This window comes from Acanthochromis polyacanthus, chromosome 8 (assembly GCF_021347895.1).
Source record: "Acanthochromis polyacanthus isolate Apoly-LR-REF ecotype Palm Island chromosome 8, KAUST_Apoly_ChrSc, whole genome shotgun sequence".
In the NCBI taxonomy this organism is placed as follows: domain Eukaryota; kingdom Metazoa; phylum Chordata; class Actinopteri; family Pomacentridae; genus Acanthochromis; species Acanthochromis polyacanthus.
The window spans coordinates 13,421,843-13,444,743 of NC_067120.1; the positions used below are offsets into that span (position 1 = coordinate 13,421,843).

A 22,901-nucleotide genomic window follows, 5' to 3' on the forward strand; every position below is an offset into this window, starting at 1 on the left:
TGACAAATTTGAAGGAAAACGATGTTTCATCAGGACAAAAGTTTCCTGTTTTATTCAATTATATAAAATATTATAATGCAAAACATTCTTCTGTCTGATCTACAAAAGACATGATCAGATTCTGTCTGTAATAAAGCAACAATCATCACAGCGCTTTTCTTTGACAATATAAGGCAATATGATAACACAATCGGCACTCTATTTGCAGTGGCAATATAAATTATCTTTAGGCTTTCAATAAAACACTCACATATGGCTCACAAATATAGAAGTCCAACAGCAAGCTATCAGTGCATTCTTAATACAGAATAAGAATAATCTCATGAAAGACGTGGTCAGCAGTATCAGTTACTGTACACTTTTTTCATCCAAGAAAAATGAGTCTGTCTTCAAAGTCCATTTTATGGATGAGAATCCAGATAATCAGCACTTAACTTCTGACGGCAAACAATAAAAGAGAGCCACAGCCCTCCATCTGAACCCCTCAGAGACATGATTAATGGCCTGGAAGTTGACTCAACACTGTGTAGTCTGGACACTTTAATGCACAAGGCAACACTGGGTTTATGTTCTCAGGGTAAAATGTATCCCGTCGAGGTGTCTGGATGATGTCACGCTTCAAAGGACCTGCAAGGAAGGATAACAACTGAATTTATGGATGATCATTTAGGCAGTCAGGATTCAGTTAAACATTTTATATGAAAATACAATTGAAGTTGTGTGTAGTTATTGTTTTTTTAATGGACGACTCTCAATTAAAGTAAAGAAAAGTCACATGGAAATGCTACAACCATGGGGTCACTGCAGGGAGACCAAAATTGAATAGCACTTTTTTACGTCACGCATTTTGATTTGACAAACACAGATGCGACTAATAACAGCACTCATGTGCAGCATTGCATTGAGATAATTGCTTTCACTGAGCCATTAATAATGTTATTAGTTCCTGCTGCGTTTGTCCTGAGCTGACCTGCAGCTGTCACGGTCAGTGGTCTGTAAATCAGCTTCATTTGAGACAAATAAAGGAACAAATGCTCTGACACTACGAAGTCTATCAAGATTTATCTTAGCTTGACTTTTTAGACAGCAAAACAATGTCTGAAGCACCATAAGCAGAGTTTCTACAGGTAGTTATTCTCATCAACCAAACACAACAGTTCTATTCACAACATGAAGAAGCCTCTCTCTGACTTTCTCTTAAGATCATCACAAATGTACTGGAGCTGAACACCTTTTCTGTGGTAAAACTGGTACACAGGGCAAAGTTTATCTTAAATTGTGTAATTGCAAATCAGAAACTGATAAGAGACATGCCTGAAAAGACACATGGAGTTCACTGATTCAACTAATTCTAATACCAAGTACCATTCCTGTGCTCTCATTTTTCTATAATCTCAATGAGTGAAAATCATCAGTATCTTTTTCTGTACACTAAGCCAGGGGTTGCAGAGGGTCTAAAAACTGTTTCTACATCCTGCTCTGACTGGAAGAAACTGTTTGGTAGCAGAAACGTGAAATATTGTGCCTCCTGTGCAGCCAATTAATGGAAGTCTTAGAAGCTTTCAGAATACGTCTTTGAATGTTTCATCTTAAAACAATATGGTTCATTTTACTATAGCTATATAATCCCTGGTTTAGCTCTGTTCTAAATGAACTGTTTCACTGTAGCTGAGCTTCTGCTATCCACACCCCCTTCAGGAATAAAACTCTCTCTGCAGCTGTTATTGACAGCGTGGAGCAAAACAAAACAGTTTAGTGTATGAGATCTGGGCTTTCTGTCACTTCAAACTATCTCTTTGAGTGATCATTTTATCTGAAACTCGTCAAATTCACAGAACATCTCATTTCACTTGTGTTTGGTGAGTTTGACTGACAACGTTGTGTTATAAAATGAGTGTTTAGTGGTGAAGAGCAGCAGCTTGAACTGTTGGTTCTAAACATCCAGTTTAGGCCCATTGATACACAGCAGAAGACATTAAAACACAATAACTCATAACTAGTCATTCTTTATTGGTTTCAAATCAAAACATCTATGAATGTCCCTCAGAATTATAATTTCCAGTTAAAGGTAACTTAGCTACATTAGCCACACAACATGCTAACATGAAGGAGCTTTCCCATGTGCGACCTTCAATATTTATAATAAAATAACTGTATTTAGAGTGGATGTTATCCAATACTCAGTCCAGTTAATAAAGTCAGGCATAATCTGAAATTTTTGGGAATATCTGCTTCAACTTGTGCTTTATGGTCACAATATTTAAACTAAATCACAAAAGGCACAGGTTACGCCATAACAGTTTTTAACATAAGTAAGATTGCACTTTGTTGGCAACCAGGTTCTTTGTTTTGTAACCATATTGTATTTAAGACTCACCTGAGTTCCTCTTTTAGTCTTTTGAGTTTATCAAAGAGTCTGTCATTCTTCACTTGCATAGGAGCACTTGGCACAAACCAGGCTGCAATGAATTTGCATATGACGAGAACATGCTGCGAGCAGAGAGGAAAATTTTAGGAATGTAATCTCTTTTATCTGTGAAAATATGGAAAGGTTTCATTCACACACTCTCATTTAGTTCCAGCCCAGCACTCAACTCTGACATGTTGAGTTTCAAGATACACAAAGCTAGTGGGACATTTTGGGTTTTGATGTGGCACTGAATGCCATAAAAGCTGCTTGTCTTGCTTTTTCAATGTTTATAAAGGCTTACCTCAAAGAGGATGACAAATGCAAAGCGCACAGCTAAAATTAGCCAGAACTGTGGGGTTAAACTATAGTCCTCGCTGCTCCTGTAGTCTTTGTAGCTGTGAGAAGGAACAGATAACATGTTTATCTGTCAGTTTTTACATACGTAACAGATAAATATGTGGTCAAACTGCAGTGATGGCCAAGAAGAAAACCAACTTTTCTTACATAGTCTTTACAAGACCGATAACCATGTAAAACTACCATGATAATAATAGAACATCTGTAAAAATAACAAAAACTACACTGAAAGTAAAACTCTCGTTGCTTTTGATTGCATGTTTTGACTTCAGTTTTAGAAAATTACAGTAAAAAAAGAACAAACCTGCAATAGGTGACATTTAAGCCAGTAGAAGTGATCATCTGGGTGGATGGAAACGTATTGTTTTTGCCGTTCATCTGTGCGATGGAGAGAGTGTTGTTGATGTAGCCAACCATGCAGCTAGAAAAGAAGAATGCATTGAAAGGAAGTGGTGTCCCAATCATGGACAAACTTAAAAAATTTCCAGAGAAATGCACTTTCTCACTCAATATCTGTTGCTGTCCCGTTGGCACACGGCCCATAGTGGTAACGATACACCAGTCGAGGGATGAAGTCCGAGGAAACACCAATGACCAGCCCATTTGCAATGACAGCTAAGACACCAACAGCCTCCAAAATGTCCATCCACACACCTGAGGAGAAACAACAGAGATGTGAAGTGAACATCTGAAAACAGCATCACAAAGAGTAAATGAAAAATAAAGTTCACAAATGAGCCTCACCAATATCATTGGTTTTCTTGGGAACCATTCTGCGCTCCAGAGTGACCATCTTAATGGCATCCAACCGTATCTCAATGACATTATTAATGAGGGCCAAGAGAGGAGCAAGAGGAAACGCTGCCACAAATATGGTGGTGAAGCTGAACTGGATCACTAAGAAAAGAGTAAAGAAAGACATCACTTGCCAAACTACTGCTTTAGTTTTGTGTATTTTCTGTCATGACATTGCAGAGTACTTACCCATCTCCAGAAACTCATTGAACAGGCTGAAAGAATCCACATCATTGAGACGGTAGTTGCTGTGCCAGTCTCGAAGCTTGCAGTTTTCACAGAGTTCGGATCCATTTTTGACCTCTGAATCATCTTTCAGGTAGCAGTGGGCACATTTCCTCTGCAGCTTCTGGGTTCTTCTTCTCTTTAAAAACCTGCAGAACCAGCTGTTGAAAAAAAAAAGGCCCAACTTTAGCAAAGTAGATTATACTGTACAGCGTACATGCAGTATATAATTAGAACAACTTCTTTATACTTACGGGCCGGTGAACTCAAAGACATTACTGATGGTTTGCTTTAGCACCATGATAATAGTCATTTGGATGAACAGATCAGTGAGACATCCACTGGGGTGACACTGCACAGAACAGAGGGAAATCAGATATTTTATGCCAAAAATGTATGTGACAATGCACAATACTTTTGAGCTGTCTTAAGTTTGATACAGATTAGTTTGCTCACTTCCTCAAGCCTCCATTTTCCTGCAATCCGTACATAATCACCAGGATGGCCATTTATCCTGTCAGCAAAAAGAAACCATGGTTAGTCAAACAGGCTTCAGTAGAGGCAGATAAGTTAGGACAAAAAGTCTTTTACATCAAAAATTTCCATAAGTTCTTACCTGCCAAGAAAAAAGGCCACGTAGAAGAGCGAGGAGAAATAGGTGAAGAACTGGAAGGTGAACATCTTGACCGTGAAGCTCTTCTCCGTGGCAGCAAAGGACCTGGTTTTCTCTGACAAAAACAGGTTGAAATTAACTGTGAAGTGAAAACTCAACTATTCAATTCTGCCAAATTAGAGGCTTCAAGTCTTGGACCTTCTACTGTGAGTCTATTTCATTATCAGTTTCTGTTGAAATCTCCAGTGTCAGTGTGCATGCACTTCACTGTCTGGCCAACAGATGGCACAATATCACACATCTGAGGAAAATACATACATATTATTATATGCACATGTATTATTATATACGTTATACATAAGGTAAATCTTTATATATTATTAACTCTATTAATGTCTAATTCATCTTAAATAACCCATTAACACAAGATAGCTACATGTTAAAATCTAATATTTTTTTTATTATCAATCATAATTGGGTGAACTTTTAGAAATTCCTGCCAACTTGGCACACTATGGTTGAATTTGAGGCCTCAATCATGTCCACACAAATCATTTTCATACATTAAGCTGACAGGTAATAGAAGGGAAAGGACAGGTGTAACTAATAATCTTAACGATAGCTGCATTTCAACTACTTGTCTCAGCTCTCGAGCCCTGACAACAGGCAAACTTGACTTATAATAATTAACTGCTATTAATTATACATGTGCTTCTCCTGCCATGGCAATTAAAATAATTTGTTGTGGAAAAACACCTGCTAGGTGACTAAGGTGACTTCCTTTCCTTTCATACTGCACCTGGGACAGTTTACATTCATTCGTGTTTCAGTGATCCTCAGGGTGTTGCCCTCCTTATGAACGTCCCATGACCTATCATACACCTTTACGATTGCTCATACTGTATATGGTGTCCCAGTTCCAATGTCCACCAAAAGCATAAAACTCTGTTGTTGTCTCAGTATTCAAACTGTCTAATAAATCAGTGCATGTTTGTGGATATTTGCTTGAGGCAGCTCTGTTTTTGTTTGTTTTTAATGACAGTTTGTGGGCCAAGAATCTTTGCAAATTACAGATATGCAGAGTCTGAGCCAGTTTTGCTCTGAGCTATGATGAACTGAACAAAAATGTGTGATGGAGTCTGCTTATCTGTAACACTGGTTTTGGGTCACAGAAGGCAACTTTAGTCCCTTTCAGCTTTCCTACATGAAGCTGTTATCTGCCTGCTATCTGTGTGTGACCTGCTTCCTTTCTGATTACCTGCTTCTACCCTCCTGAAGCTGACTGATGGATAGTCACGATAACAGCCCGTCTAGAAAACCTGACACAGTATGAAAATGGAAAATGAAAATAAAAACAGCTACCTATTCCACAGAGCTTCATGGCTACAATCCTGTTGACCTGCAAAGAAAACATGTAATAAATGTCATAGAGAATATCACTAAATGCTCACAGAGACACAGTGTTAGAGATGAGCGTACCCGTGTCATGACGGTGATGATGAGGTAATGCATTACAGCCCCCAGCATCATTGCTCCGGTGTTGGAGTGATTGCTCAGAAATTCCCACGATTCTTTCGCCAAAAATCCTGCTGCGATCACCCTGAACACCACCAAGGCATGTGTGAGGCCGATTATCACCAGTATCTGTGGAAACGCAAAGACACTGATACAACTGTTTCCCTACTACCTGTCAAAGTCACTTCAAGTCACTTTAAATCACTGTGCCTTGAAATGTGTAAATATTGCATATTGAATTTTAATTATATTTAGTATTTATACAGATTTTAAAATTAGAAGTATTTCTTATAGTATTGTACAGCAAGTTTTTCAGAGTATATACTGACCTTTAATGCTAATGTTACTAACCTGCCTGTCCTGTCTTTTTGCTATTTATGCTGTTGTGTGTAAGCTGCTGAACACTTGAATTATCTATCTATCTATCCTTTTTCAATATCTACACATGTGCTACACAGTTTTTTTACAGCAAGAGTCCCATGAAAAAAATGCTTCCAAATTTTCATTCTTTTCAAGGAGGTGAATGTTCAGAGGTTAAACACATTTGTGCAATAAGATGACAGATGTCCCACCATCACTGTGACGCAGATCAGGACCAGAGTGCTGCGCAGATATGAGTGCCTAAATTCTTTTGGCTCGCAGTGGGCATTGTTCACAATTTCCAGTATCAGTTCCTCCTGTAATTGAATTCAAAAGGAGATGAAACACAAAACCCGGCATAAAAAAGAGCACTGTTTGGTATTAATGAAGGCTGATGTAATGTCCTAAACTGATCGAACCTCCTCCTCACACCAATCGGACACTTTCCATTCGCACACGTAGGAAGCTCGATGTCTCTTCCAGAACTCCAGAAACAGTGTTGCTGTAAGAAAAAAGAAATTGTATGAGGTGAGAAAGTCTTTTCTGCAATCACATAGGCACTGAATAATAGTAACAGTTAACAAACAAGTGCACTGTGGTAACTGTTAGTAACATTGTTATTATTAGATTCATGTACTAGACAAGTTCAATTCATCTTTTACCAAATGCTGACATGCTTTTCATTTATTGGTGTCACTTCCTATTATTTTCTTATAACCTCTATCCAGGCAGTCAAACAGCTGTCACAATGTTGAGACAACGTGGACATGAAGTTACAGTAAATTCCGATGGTTTGGTTTTGGGAAGTAAGAGTAAGAATGTGGGTTTCGTTAAAAATAGAAATTTGAATGGCAGCAGAAAACTCAAGAAGCGTTCCCTCTTTCTGTGGCCTGACTGTAAACTGCTGCTTTGATGGGAAAATGTAGTATACAAGCTAAAACCATTGTTGAACTTTTATGTTGTTCAGTCCAGAATTATAGTGAATTAAATTTTGTTTTTAAAAAGTTTTTGAACTATTCATGTAAGGGGACTTCCATTCAGTTGGACCTACTCTGTCCTCCAATAATCATGTTCCATATTTCTTGATGCTTTCTCTTCCTGTATTCCTCACCTACATACTTCCTCACAGCAGTGAGCTGTTCAAGTTAACTGTCCTGCATCTGTGATGAGAAACTTTACCCTAGTAAACCATCACCGCCTAAATTCTTCTTTTCAAGAAACAGTAGGATTTGGATATGAGAAGAGGTCTGACAACAAATTGCTAGCATTTAAACATCCAAAATTCATAGAAAGCATAAAATTTGCATAAGGCAATGAAAAGCATTTATATATTCTTATAGATGGCTGTTCGACCACCCCCACGGCCAGATGGCCTGGGCTGATTAAGATGTGAGCAGCCAGGAGGAGTAGGTTCTCTCGGCGATGTGGCATCTCTTTGGCAGTGCACATCCCAGTGACCATAAAAACTGGCTCTTGGATGAAATAAATTTGAAGCAGATAAAAGATTTGTTTGTACAAAATGTCTAGCTCAGCCAAAAATGTTTAGCCAAATACACAACAGTATTGGAGAGAAGCTTTGTAGGATGATTTTCAGCTATTAGTCTTTTTTCTCAGTCGCTTTGGTACATTTCTCAAATCATCCTCGACATTTGCAAAACAGTAAGTGCTTTTCCCAAAACAATTCGTACCAACAGCAAAACACCATGGATTACCTGTAAAAGCCAGTCTCTTGCTCAAAATCCTTAGTTTATCTCTCAAAAGTAAATATCTGTGTCAATGAACATGTCAGTGCCATCAGAATGACTAGTCCTTGTGTCATTGTGTGGATAAGACAGTCAAACAGCTTCGTCATGTTGTCATTGTATCATTGTACTCTGGAAGGATGTTCTGATGTAGACTATGGCTAAAGTTTTGATGACAGTTATTGTAAATTTTAAGTTACAACTTGTGTATGTGGGAGATTGATTTCAATAGACTGGACAAGATTCACATTTACGTTTTTACTGTTTGTATCGCACTTTGTTCACAGACCACGTCATTGTGATACAGAAAGGAAAACAGCACTGCATAGCACAAAGAAAACAAAAAGCAAAAATGTGAACATAGGACAGTCTCCTTAGGGAAAACTGTACATGCAGTGCTGTAGGAATTACAGTGCAGTCTCCCTACACCTCCTGACGTTCCTGTCTGTTGGGCCAAAAATTCTCATCCACACCACAAACATCTTCTCTTACATCTTTGAGTGATTTCAGAAAAGCCTAACCCTTCACACATTTCCCTTCATTAGAGAAAGTCAAAATTTACCTGGGAGCAATTTATCAGTTCAGGACAGATTTTTGGAAAAGTGCAATGGAAATGTATAGAAATATCCTTAACATATTCTGGCAACTTGTTCAACCATTTTGCATTTAAGATTTATGCAATGAACTAATGTCTAAATGTTGTTGGGAGTGAGACAACAGAGACCCATTATAACACATTTTGATCAACATGACATAAACAGTTGATAATGTAGGAAAACAGCAGAGAATTACACAAAATCATTTGCATGGATGTACCAAAGCATTTGCAGCTTGTTTAAAGAAATGAGAAATTGCTTTTATGATGTGCACAAGTGACACAATGATGTGAAGATTGAACAAGTAGCTTTGAGAATTTCAATTCTGATCCGAGAAATGTACCAAAGCGACTGAGAAAAACCATAAATGGGCTGTTACATGAGTTTAATGAAAATGATAAATCACACTAATGCATCTTAAATGTGGATCTGAATATGAGCAAACTCACCCCACACTGCCATGAACATCGCAAAGAGCACTGTGCCGTTGTTGTCAAACAGCAGGCTCACCTGTGGAGAGAAAACACCAGCACTGAGCGACACCTACACCAGATCAATCAGCTATTGAACAGCAAACCCACTGATGTACCTTGGCGTATGAGCAGGTGTCGGAGAGCCGCCACACTTTGCAGCCCTTATCACAAAGTGGACACATGACTGTGTCGGCCTCACACACTTCCCTTCTATAAGACAGTAGGTTGTAGTTATTAGAAAAGAGATGATCTGTTGTCACACAGATGCTGTAAGAAGCTTGTGGAAAATTTACATGAGTGGTGAGGTGCTGAAGAAGGAGAGGCCATAGAGGAAAACGACGATCCCTATGAGAGCAGGCGGGATGAGGAGATACGTGTACCAGCCCAGCCACAGGTAGTACAAAGCCACCTTCTCCCCAAAGTAGTTCCTGAAATGAGGACAGAAATGTATGTGGTGAGAGGAAGAAAATTATTCAATTCAGAGTGCGAGTTAAGCATTCAACGACTTGCAGCTACTGCAGAATGTACAGTATTTGCCCAATTTGTAGACACTGCATATAATGAGATTACATTTCATCCTCATTTAACACATTATTGTCACAGCATCTGATTTCTTCGTCACAACAGAACTGATTTACTTTACCGTGTACGAGAGGTTTGATCAAAAAGTTCCAGGACTGTGGTGGTGCATGTGATCGTAGCGAACGTGTGTGAGGAGTAGCTGTCATGAGCCATGACCACTGGTACGTGTGCATATGTGATTTCAATACAGAAACCAAACTGGAGCGGAGAGCAAACATCACATTATGTGTGAGTCAGCAGCCTGGACGGTCCGACCTTCATGTGGAGGATCATCACTGGTGGTTCTGCAGCTACCACCAAAAGACGGAACTAGCATCAGGCCAGGAGCACCGAGAGCATGCTTATTGTTTTCTTCAACATTCATGCAGCTGTGCACAAAGAATTAGTCCATCAGGGTCAAACGGTCAAAGCAGAGTTCTACTGTAACATCCTGAGCTGTCTGAGGGAGAACATTCATTCATTCATTTGATATCATGTGGGTGCTCCAATGCTTTGTGCGCCTGGTGCATGGGTTTTTCGCAATGCAACTGTCACTCCACAACTCACCGGATTTTGCTCTCTGCGGCTCATTCCTCTTCCTGAATATGAAATTCAATGGAAATGGTTGCACAATTTAAGAGACTTAGTGCTCATCACGAATGGTGCTTTACACAGAATAAAAAACAGCTCCTGCTCACATATGTTGCATTCTGCACAGTCCTGAGACGTCTTGATCAACACTCATATGTACTTTGTTTATAAGACTGATGCTCCAAACAACATATATATCACACAGTTGATTTAATGGACAGAATACAACATGGGGTAGATATGTTTGTGTGATTTAGCCAGTAGGTCGACCGTGTTAGACAGCAGTGAAATATTTCTGCTATGAGACTGATTGTACTGACTTTACTTTGATGATCCCTTCACCTTCAATTAATATCCCCAACAGTCAACATTTCAACTTGGTTTCTCATCAAGCATCTGCTAACCTTCCCATCAGCCCCAGCTGCTGTTTGTGTTCAGTGTTAAAATGTGTCAGCAAACACACTGAACTACAACAGCGATCTGAATAAACCTCGTGTCAGTTAACCCTCAGCATGTTACTGGTGAGCATATCAGCTGACATTAGCTGTAAGTGTTACCACGCAGCAAAGCCTCAATTACCCGCTGAAGTGGCTGCAGGTATAGAGTCCTGTTTTCATTCGCCTGTGTTCTGACCTTGTGGTATTCAGAATAATTGGCGCTGGACACGCTCGGCAGCAAGTCCTCGACTGATTGTGAAAAAGCTGCATCTTGTCACTGCGATCTTGTGAATGACTGAATATGAGAGCCACAATAAAGATATAGAATTTGATCTCTGATCATATCTTAACAGCCTTATTAAAACTGGTGGTGATGTAGACAATACTGGCGCTGGAGGTACTCTGTATGTTTGCATTATGTTCTCAGTATTCTATCTATAAATAGTGAATCCAGGCTGCATCATGTTAGGTGACATGTGCCGTCATTTTGTTTTCACAACAATAGCGCTGCCATAACTGCAACTGTATAAAAAGCAGAATAATGAATAGGTTGTGTTGCAGTCCAAACCTGACAGCAGTTATGGGTTGCCCTTGGAGACAGGCTGTCCATCGTGCCCAGCTCTCCTTCAGCTCTCTCTGTTTCTTTTTCTGCACAAGCACACAAAATCAAAGAAAAAATTACCAGCAAGAATAGGAGCTTTGTTCAAACTGGTTAACACAACATGCAGTTACACTGAGAACAGAAGCATACAGAGTAAATACATCATCTACTGGCTGTTTTTAAACAGATTTTGGTGTTTGATTTACAGCATTAATAGCATGAAAGAATCAATGCTGCCTCACATTATAATAATAAAAATCATTCCCTTTAAAATCACGAGGACACTTCAGTTGATTGTATGTGGCTGTGAGCAAACATGTACATGATTACATGCTCACATATGTATCAGCGTAAGCTCTCACACATGCCCACTTACTCCCAGCGCTGCATGACTCACTGCATTAATATGACTCGCACAGCGGCTCTGTGAACAAATACTTTTTTGACACCACAATATTGTTGTGGGAACCAGTGCCAAGTTTAACTTCATAATAGTAGAAAGCCTTTTAGAAAAGCAAAACACTCAACAATGTGAAAAAGTGAGAGTTATCAGTTAGCATCAGTGTTGCTATCTTTGGTGCTTGAATGTGTGGGAGAAAACAATGGCAAAAACTGATTTATCTGATGGTTCACATTTGACCTGAAGAAGTGACTGATGTCGTCTCCCACAAGGATGATTAAAGTTATGTCCACTGTTATCACGCTTAACTCAAACAGTTTCTATAGCAAAGTTGATAGTTGTCCAGTTGCTTTATAAACTTTGGTTATTACCAAACCCATTGCGACATTATATGTACATATGTATATAGATAGATACGGAGACAAGGTTTAAAAGGCAGCATTTAAAAAAAAAAAAAGAGGTAGGTATTTTAGGGGATTACCCTCCATGTAAACAAGGAACCTTGTTCAAACACTTTTCATCTTCATGAGATCCGTAGGGACCCTCTGTGAATATTAACAGGTTAGAGGATGAAATCAGATGTTCAGGTAAAAAAGAAGGATACAGGATTTTAAATGGTTATTTCTTCACCTCCCTTGAGCGGATAGGGGTGTGATTTAAGATTGAAGGGGACAATCCTTGATCCTGAAACAACAACAGGTATCACTAGTAAAGCTGATCATGGAGCAAAAAATGCGATAAATCCTTTGAAAATTTGCCTTATCATTGATTTAGAAATATGATATTCTTACAAACACAGACTTAGATTAATCTACAGATTTTAATAAACAATTGGCATGGGAACAACTATTTTGCAATCTTTAAATAGCATCAGTGATTATTTGGAACTGCCAAAAATAGCAGCAGTGACATAGTTACCTGGTACTCAGAGGAACATGTTTTGATCTGAGCTCCAGTTACAGGCGTCAGACCACTCTCAGCAGATACCGATACTTCTCAAAATTTCCTTAGGTGCTTGAATTCCATAGAAGACGAGATCGTCATCTATTATTTTCTAAGAGGAACATAATCAGACAGGATGAATGATATGAATGCACTGTATAGCCTTTTGCAGCACTAAAAGGACGTTTATTTTGTAATAGAGACTTTACTGTAACTTTGAAGTTCTTTTTTTTCAGCTCATCAATGTATTCAGTGTTGCTTTTTTAAAAGCTGCTCTCTCCTGGTCATCGATCGTTTTGGCAACCAGGACATAGTCATATGAGAGCGGAGTGTGCTGTGTGACAAAAAAGTCAGACTTTCAGATGTCATATTGCTCAATCTGAATCTGTGAATTAAGAATAAATACTTGGATTTATCTTACCAACCGGAGGAAGTTCATTTCCATGTCTCTCTCACCACTCCCATGAACTCCAGCAGTTCAATACTGGGCTTTATCACAAAAACAGTAAAATAAAATGTTACAAGTAAACACCACCCACACAGATGTAAATAAAAAAACACATGACTCAGTTTTATTCAAAATGATAATGAAAACTGTTGATAATGATTTTATTACAGGGGATGATTATCCTTCACGAGTACACTGATATGTGATAATATTGCAGAAAGGTCACCACCTTCTGTGCTCAAGAATCCCGTCTAACTATAACCTGGAGGTGTGTCTGCGAATGCCACAGTTGCTGAGAAAACCCGAGGTGATCCTGACTCACCGAGAGGACTGAATCTAAGCTGCATGGTATGCAAATATCACCATCATGCCGGCCTGAAATATGCACTCAGAGAGCAGTTCTAATTCAAAACAGTGAAGGTGTGGCAGCATTATGATACCAGCCATCTCATTCAAACTTGAAATCAGATCAAGCCTCATTAATATGTGGATGTGTGTAATCTGTGAGGGTTTCCACACCTCAGGGCTGGTTAGACTGACAAATACACGACTGGCTTTAACACACAACAGCAGCCCTTTAGTAGAAGCTGTCAAAGTGAAAAAAAACTCCTATTTGTATCGGTGTAATCTCAGTATTGGTGTGTGATCAGATCCCCCTACCTGCCTCCTGTGGACGGGCATGATGACTGATCTGAATGCAGCAGCAGAAGCAGCAGCAGCAGCAGCAGCAGCAGAGACTTCCCGGATCAGTAAAAGGCTCCGGTCACCATCCACAGATCCTCTCAGTCAGATCAGTCGACATGAGGCAAGTAGAAACCGACAAGTAGCTCCTCACCAGGCAACTTCCGTATCTCCTCTGGGAACAATGTGGTGTTGTTGCAGGCGCAGGTATGTGAAAGCGACTCTACCTGTTGCTGATGTCACAACATTTATCTTTTACTGCTGACAGCTTTCCCCTCCCGATCAGTCAGGCAGGCAGTCAGGCAGGCAGGCAGGCAGGAAGCAGAAGCCCAGAGTGAGAAACACAATCAGCAGCTGATCAGCACAGACTGAATATGCCGATGTGACTTGTCAGGTGCGATGGAATGGCATATTTTTGTTTCCTCCTCCTCGGAGATGCAAAGTGATGTTAATCCGCCGCTAGATGGCAGCAAACACGCTGACTTCAACCAGAAACCACTGGCTTGGCTGCGGCTGATTCATCCCACACATACTGACTGTGACATTTATTAAAATACAAGAAATTACAGTTTGACAGCACCTCCAGCTCCATATAATGCAGAGGCTGAGCAGCTTCACTACCAGCTGAATATAAGGGTGAGCTCAGGTGAAACCCTTAAACACAAAGTCTGTCAAGATGTTTAGAATCTGAATATGATAATATGTATAGTGAAAGTATATGACATGGCACATTTACTGGGAATTTGTCTTCTGGAGCAAATTACATAATTATTAAAATGCCTGAGCTCCCAACGTGATGCCATCCTACAAGCGTTAACCGCCATATACCAATATAAATAAATAAAAATGAAAGAAAAAAGAAAGATGTTGCCTTCAAGTAGGCATACAATGAAAATACAGCACCGCAATGTACTGTGAACTATTCATTTCTTCCATTTTTATACCGTGGTCCTTACCAAGATGAACGTATTCATTCACCTAAAATATAAATATAAACATAATTAGAACTGATGTGAGTTATTACACACATGTTAAGAGAAGACGTAAAACACAGCACCTTCAAATAGTTGGAGCTGGTACTGATATAGTATTATTTTGTCAGTAGGTGAATCCCCCTCCTTAGCTTAGTTTGTAATTCAGTTCAGTTTTTTGTAAACTTCTGTTTTGGTATACATAGAGTTTGCTTGTAGAGTTTTAGTAGTTTGGTTCAGTTCTGTCCCTCCATTTATGTATCGGTTGGTTATTTGGTTAAATAAATTTCTTTTCGTTATTTGCCTGTCTGCCTGTTCTGTGTGTCTGCGCTTGGGTTCTCCTGCCACCCCCACCCCCACCCCCCGTAACACATACAGGTTGAAAAACAAACATAACAACAGCAAAAAACAAACAAACAAACAAACAACTTATTGATTAAAAAAAAAAGAAATTTAAATTTTTAGTGGTGGAAGGTCCATGCATTCAGATGGTTACTTGTGCTTGAGGAATTTTCATTTTTCACCAAAATAGTACCTTTTAACTTACATTTTTAAAATCAATATTACTGCTGCATTAATGTGTATGTTGCATTTTACTGCTGTACATCTTTAAGGTTGAGCTACGTTTAACTACTTTATACACTGTTGAGTAGTTTAATCTGCAGAAATACATCATGCTCCTATAATCTATAAGATTATTTACATCACTGTCCAGTGACAACCACTATTTCCAAAAACGTGAGCTTTAAGCGAGCTCAGAAAAACGTGTCTGTGTTCAGCTCTGCGACATTGCATTTCACAGCTAATCCAGAAGGATTAATAAGTAGTTTGCGTAGCTTAAGGAGCAAGAGAAATTTCTCAACATGCAAAGCAACACTTCATCCTTCAGTTTATTACAGACATTCAAAATAACCACAATCACCACACCCATAGGGGGGAAAAAATCATTGCAGCCACAATTAAATATGATATTCAACAAAGTGAAATGTAAACAATGTAATAATAGAAGTAGAACATAAGAAGTTTTAGAAAAACTTGGGTCTTGAGATGATTTCTATTAATATTTTTATTAGACTTTGTACATCTCTCAAGATCAGTTTTGCCCTCATAAATACTGAGTAGAATTATATGTTAATGTCTGCTGTGTGTGTCACTGTATTTGTAACTCAGTTGTTCCTGTGAATTGTGAACTTAATGTGGCGAGCAGCAAAGGACAGCTTGGTGGTGGACTGAGGTGAGAGATTAACTCTTTGTGATGCACCAAGTCAACAAAATTAGCCTAAAATCTGGCAAACTGGTGGCTAAAGAATGGTCAATGAATAAAAAAAATTAAAATCAGATAAATGACTAATTTACTAAGTCGGTCTAAAAGAGCTGACAAATATTTTCTATTTAGGCAACAGATTGAATCAGGTGTTTAGAGACAGACAGTGGATGCTGCTGCATGAAGAACTTCTTCTTCTTTCTTTTCCCTTTCGGCTTTTCCCTTCAGGGTCGCCACAGCGAATCAATTTGCTGCATGAAGAACATACCACCTAAATAGGTACCACCCAAGAACTGCATTTTTATGAGAGATGGTATCATTGGCTTCATTACAGGCTGTCATCAAACTCAGTGCTATGCAATTTTTGTGGCAAAGTCTTTATCGATAAATGTCATATACTGAAAGAAAGACAGATCTTGATTTTGTGATTGTTGGATTAAGAATAAAAAAACGCATCAGAAGAGCAAGAGCCACAAACGTGCAGCCTCACATTGTTCAGTAAAGCTTATCACAGCAGAACTGTCACATTCACAAAAGAAGCAGCAGGACGAGGCTTGAGGAAACCTCTGGAGGACTGTAGGTGGAAGACAATATCTGACTGGTGTGGTGGCAATTTCTTTGAAATAAACAACGTTCAAAACTTTTCTCGTACAAACATTAAAATGAATGAGCCGAGTGGAATGAAATGAAAGAAAGACACAAAGTCTTCACAGCAGACAGCTTCAAAGGTCAGTGGTTGCCATAAGTCACATGATATTCCTCTTAGGCTGATAGCATAAATATGTCTACAGAGGCTCCACACAGAACTCTCTGTATCTCTTCCTGTTCTTGCACATTCATTTAAAGGTATAATAGTCTATTTCTGTGGTGCATGAAGCACTACAAGATAATGAGTTGACTATTTATGCTGGAAAGTTTACCATGATACATTTCACAGGGACATACACAGCTGCACAAGCAATAAAAATCTCTATTATGCTGGACAAGTTGAACTTTGAGAGGACATGAAACGACTCCAAAGTTGACCTCCTGGCTCCAAAAGAAATAGATTTAGATTTTGCTACTCCTGAGGTGCGAAATGTAATATTGTAGATCAAAACAGACACAATGGTCAAATAAAATCTAACAGGACATGAAGAATCTGCCAGAGGTGTAATATTTAGTGCTGAGACACAGCACATGACTGGAGTAGAGCATGAGTCAGCCTTTGTTTCACTCACAAATGCCTTTAACACAGACAGAAATTTACTGGGTTGTACAAAAAAAAATGAAAGTTGAGTGAGGGTCTTGCATGGGTGGCTGTTGATGTGCTACATCAACTGGAACTTACAGTTTCACAGTTAAGAGGGCAAAACTATGATGAAGCAGCAAACATGTTGGGTAGTATACCAGTAGTGCACATTACTCCTTGCACATTGCTCCATACATCCCATGGAGCAGTTTGGTCCAAATGTAACACCTGAGAAAAGACCAACATTCCCACTGTGGCCTATGTACACTGCAGACTACACTGTGTCAGCCTCATAATGCCGTCATCTCAATCTCATCACCTCCATTTGTTTAGAGATGAACTAAACTTGGTTCATGATTTGTACATTTTCTACCACCAGTCTGGCAAGTACAAAACTCTTCAGGGAGATGGCTGTTGGGCACTTGTGTCCTCGCAGATGGACTATACACACAGCTGCTGTCCAACTGTTGGTTGCACAATATGAGACTGTTCATGACAGAACATGGCTTTGTGCAGTGTGATAGAGGAGTCAACAGACTGCACAAAAGCTTCCTCAAAGAAAAACATTTCATGAACTTCAACCTGCTCAAATGTGGCATCAAATTAGCCTGAATTTCTTGTTTCACCATAAACAGTAACATTATCTGTTATGTTTTCAGCTACTGTACATATGAAAGAAGGCAAAGAAACAGAAGCATCTCAGCTGGTTGTATTTCTTCACAAGGAACTTGCCTCATCTTGGCCCTACATATGCCATTCCAAAATGACTCTCAAGACCTGCAGAACCTCATGTCCATCTGTTAGATTAATTGTATCTCATAGAGGTTCTTGGTTGCCTGTCTGAATGTGACCCTTTGTCCTGAATTTCTAAGACCAGATAGAGAAAGATTGTTGATGGGTCCAAAATCTTTCCATTTTAGAATGATGGAGGCTACTGTACTCTTGAGCTGTTGTCAATATTGCACTTGACAACAACAAGCCTTGACACTGACTATAGGCAGTTCTCTTGACTTCATTGCTTGGTTTTCACTCTGACATTCGTCATCACCTTTGAGACCTTATATAGACCAGAGTGTGTGAATCCAAGTCATGACCAATGACTTTAATTAAGAAGAGATGGACTTCATTCAAGTTGTAAAAGTATCTCATGGACCATTGATAAAAGTTGGATGCACCAGAGCTCATTGAATCGAATCGATTGATCGAACAGACTCACTGGCAAAGAGAGGGAAGAAGATTAGGACTAAGTGGGTAAAGTGGCAGAGATACAGGACAGCTACAAGTACCAAGGTTCCTAAAGGTCAACAGGGGTCATGGTGAGTGTGCAATCAGGTCAGCAACAGCCAAATACCTCCAACTGGAGGGAGAACATCCGAGCCATCAATGAGTACCCCTGCCAGTCATCAGATACCCATCTGGATTAATGAGCTGGACACGAAAACTCCTCACAGTGGCTTGTGGTTCCACATAAAGTCCAACATCTTGATATTCTATAAGCAGAAAAAAGAGGGCAGTGAGGGATTAATGAATGTCAGAGCCATGATCCGAGATGTAACAAGAAACATCAGAGAATTCATCAGAAAAATGGCTCCCCAGGATGACCTGCTCAGAGTGGTTCATGCAGCAGAACACAGAGGATGATGAAGAGGAAGAGTAGATATCATGAGAGACCAAATCCCTCCATGGGATGTATCACCTGCATACAGAGTATGTGGCTAACATCAAGAAATCCTGTTGGTAGCTAGAAAAGGCACGGCGGCTCTCATCATGACAGCAAAAGAACAGACCCTGAGCACCAGATCCATAGAGGCAGGTATCTACCATTACAGGCAGGACTCGAGATGCTGTGCAAAGATGCACCTGAGACAGTTCAGTACATAGCAGAATGCAAGACGGAAGCTGGAACCAAGGGCCCAACCAAGTGGTCGGGATAGTATACTCGAACATATGAGCCGAGTTTGGACAAGAAGCCCCGAAGTCCTAGTGGAACACATAAGGGAAAGCGGCTGGGAACAACAGAACAAAGATCCCGTGGGACTTTAAGTTACAGACTGACAAGTAGGTGTTGACTAAACAAGCTGACACAGTGGTGATTGACAAGGGACAGAAGAGGACAGCTGTGGTAGATGTAGCAGTCCCAGCTGGCAGTAACATCAGGAGAAAAGAGCATAAAAAGATCAGGAAGGAACGACTGAAACAGATGTGGAAGGTGAAGGCCAAAGTGTTCCCAGTGGTAATAGGAGCATTAGGGCAGTGGCACCGATACTGGAGGAAGAAGTCCAGCAGATTCCAGGTACAACATCTGAGCTCTCTGTACAGAAGAGTGCAGTGGAGAAACAGCTAAGAGGCTATGCAGAACTCTATAACTCCCAGGCCTCTGGTAGAGGAACCAAGAAAGACACACACCACCCACACCAAGCGGTGACAGGGAGATTTATATGTGTATATGTCACAGGCCAAATTAGAATCCAGGCATTATATTGTTGTTTATTGTTGCTCTACTGTGTGATACAATGCTGCTGTAACATGGGAAATTTCCCCAGACAAGGGGACTAATGAAGGCATGGATCAGTGGGTAGCGTGGCTGTCTAGTAACTAGAAGGTTGCCGGTTCGATCCTCAGCCTGTCAAGCTCATGTCGAGGTGTCCCTGAGCAAGACACTGAACCCCTAATTGCTCCTGGTGGGTCATGATTAGCACCTTGCATGGCAGCTTCTGCCATCAGTGTGTGAATGTATGGGTGAATGTGACGTATCATGTAAAGTGCTTTGGATAAAAGTGCTATATAAATACAACCATTTACCTCAGGGGTGTCAAACTCAGTTCCTGGAGGGCCACTATCCTGCATGTTTTAGATGTTTCCCTCTTCCAACACACCTGATTCAAATGATCAGCTTATCATCAAGCTCAGCAGAAGCCTGATAACGAGCCTGATCATTTGAATCAGGTGTGTTGGAAGAGGGACACATCTAAAACATGCAGGATATGGCCCTCCAGGAACGGAGTTTGACACCCTTGATTTACTTCTTATCTTTAGAATCCACCTAGGCGGAATTAAAATCTTCCTGGATTCTAATTTCGCCTGTAACATATATATTCTAAAACACTGTAATTTATCTCTTCAGATTCAGTTAGATGGCTATTACTCTTCTTGACCCTATTTTACTTCTGTGTTTTCTAAGCTTTTGTCGCCAGTATTGCAAGTCAACAAAGCACTGAAAGCTAAATCCTGCTTCTCATTCCACAATGCTCGTAAGTAATTTACAAAATATAACTAGATATACTCGGAATGGTCAGTGTAAGGACTCAAGAGGTTAGTCAACATATTGTTTCAGATTCAAAGTCAGAATGAGAGCAGCAATTTTCTTTCATTACTGTGACACTTAAATCCCACATGCTGATGTTAATGTTGAAGAGGATGGGCGTGTGTTAACAATTTAAAGTGAGAAAATTTCCTTATCATACACTAAAGCAAATCATGGAGATAATCATTTGAATTGCACCATTGAGTCAATGTCACATTTTTGAAATTGTATCACAACTGAATATGTCGAAATTTTAAATACTCTACACTTAATCCATACACTGGAAATAAAGTGGGCTGCACAGTGGAATAGTGGTTAGCACTTTCACCTTGCAGCAAGAAGATCCCTGGTTCAAATCCCGGGGTGGGCCTGGGATCTTTCTGCATGGAATTTGCACGTTCTCCCTGTGCATGTGAGGGTTTTCTCCGGGTACTCAGGCTTTCTCCCACAGTTCAAAGATATGCTGAGGTTAATTGATTACTCTAAATTACCCATAGGTGTGTTTGTGTGTCTGTATATGCAGCCCTGCGACAGACTGGCGACCTGTCCAGGGTGTCCCCTGCCTTTGCCCGAGTCAGCTGGGAGAGGCTAAAGCACCCCCCGTGACCCTAGTGAGGATAAAGCAGTGTATAGAGAATGGATGGAAATAAAATTTTCAGAATTGAATAGATTGACTTGAAGCTGAAGATGAGAATTTCACTAAGTGAAAATTAGGCAACATGAATCCAGAAATGTGGTTTTCAGCATCAAACATGAAGATTTCATCCTTGTGAATAACCTATAAAATATATTGTGATTTACCAGAATGTCCATCAATATGAAAATCTATTGCTCTATAAACTTAAACGCTATGAAATGTTGAAATGTTGCTTAATATACAAATGAATGCAACAATAACCTTTGTTTCAGGAGATATTCTGTATACAGCAGGACTACTTGATTGTTTTGTGAGATACTGTGCAGTTTTTTAAAGAACATCTTCCATGTGATTCCCACTGCACAGTGCAGGACCTATTTCTGTGCTCCATCCTTTCCCTTTGACAGTAAAAACAAGACAAAGTAACAAGTCAAACGGGTGGTCCGCTGTACCTTGTTATTAGAGATGATTTTTACCATTAGTCTTAGAAACCTTGGAAGGCAGTGCTCACCCAAGAAGACCCACATCTCAAGGGGGAGAGGAGATATGAGGCTGGAGAAAACGTGGTTGGGGAAAATAAGCGGCTGTATTTCTGTACTCGTCCACACCCCACAGAGGAGGATAACATAATTACACCCGCACAGGACTGTGTAAACCACTTCAAGGGCGGCAGAGGGGGGGGCCGCTGCTACTAAATATGACCAGGATGGAAGTACAGAGTGGAGACTTGGCTGGGAGGAGCTGCGAAAAGCTGCAGAGAACCTTTTCTGAACTCTCTGTTTAAAGAACAGACACACAGCCGTGGGACTAACCAGGAAGAGATGCAGGGATGGTGCTGCTCTAAACAAAACATGACAAATCTAATCTAAACACCCCCGTCATTGCTGGAGGGCACACTGCTGTCCAAGGTCCGGGTCCAGGAAATGTCTCTTCAACAAAGAATTGAACAGATAGTGTGTTTTTATTCAGACAACTAAAGATAATAACAACAGTCTTTTGTGAGAGGACTGGATGAGACCAATGGATGTTCTCCTTTAACTGTACAACAGTCTTCTTAAGTGGATGACTAAGTTGTTTGTGGGATCTATGATATAAAACAGTTTTGGAAAGGCATGAGTAAATAATGTTTTGTTGCCGCTAAAGTTGCAATCCTGAAAGTTTCTCTGGACAAATGAAACAAATAAAGCATTAAGGGAGCACTGACTATAAAGATACATCAAAAGCAAAGAAACTCAAAGAACTGTACTCTAGAAATCTGTCTTTGTTTAAAGTAGGATCTGCAAATCAGTGTTGTGTTGTGGGGAAGATGGTATCACATGGTGATATTTTCAGTTAGTTCTCCTGTTTAGTTTCACTTCCCAAATATTTAACGAACTGGTGACTAAGATAAGCACAGACTTTTGATTAGAGCTGCAACTAAAAATATTTTCATTGTTTTCTTGACGAACTGATTTGTTGTATGGTCTGTAGAACATCAGAAAAAAGTTGATTAGTGCTCTCCAAAGCCCAAAATGGCATCCACAAACGTCTTGTTTTGTTTACAATCCAAAGATAATCAACTTGTTGTCTCAGAGGAGTAAAGAAATCAGAAAATGTTTAAGTTTAATAAGCTAAAATCAGACAATTTTGACTTTTTTTCCTTTTAAGCAAATTACTGGGTCTGAATAGTTGATTACCAAAATAGTTGAAGATATGTTTAATATTTTTTGTAGATTATTTTGGTACTAATGGATTGCCTGTACTGTAA

At 39.7% G+C, this 22,901-nt stretch overlaps 1 protein-coding gene across 1 annotated transcript; it reads right to left on the reverse strand.

Annotated features, from left to right (window-relative positions):
• Positions 1–20: 20 nt before the first annotated feature.
• On the reverse strand, positions 21–14,205 carry LOC110950336 (anoctamin-9). Its single transcript, XM_051952082.1, is given in 24 exon segments — positions 21–627; positions 2,378–2,490; positions 2,712–2,805; positions 3,072–3,188; positions 3,274–3,421; positions 3,512–3,664; positions 3,752–3,948; positions 4,042–4,139; positions 4,244–4,301; positions 4,404–4,515; positions 5,763–5,799; positions 5,880–6,044; positions 6,488–6,592; positions 6,695–6,777; positions 9,063–9,123; positions 9,203–9,296; positions 9,380–9,514; positions 11,244–11,340; positions 12,670–12,730; positions 12,828–12,872; positions 12,875–12,952; positions 13,044–13,064; positions 13,066–13,107; positions 13,727–14,205. Coding segments are annotated over 24 exon segments (2,151 nt in total). The 5' UTR covers positions 13,748–14,205; the 3' UTR covers positions 21–611.
• Positions 14,206–22,901: the final 8,696 nt, after the last annotated feature.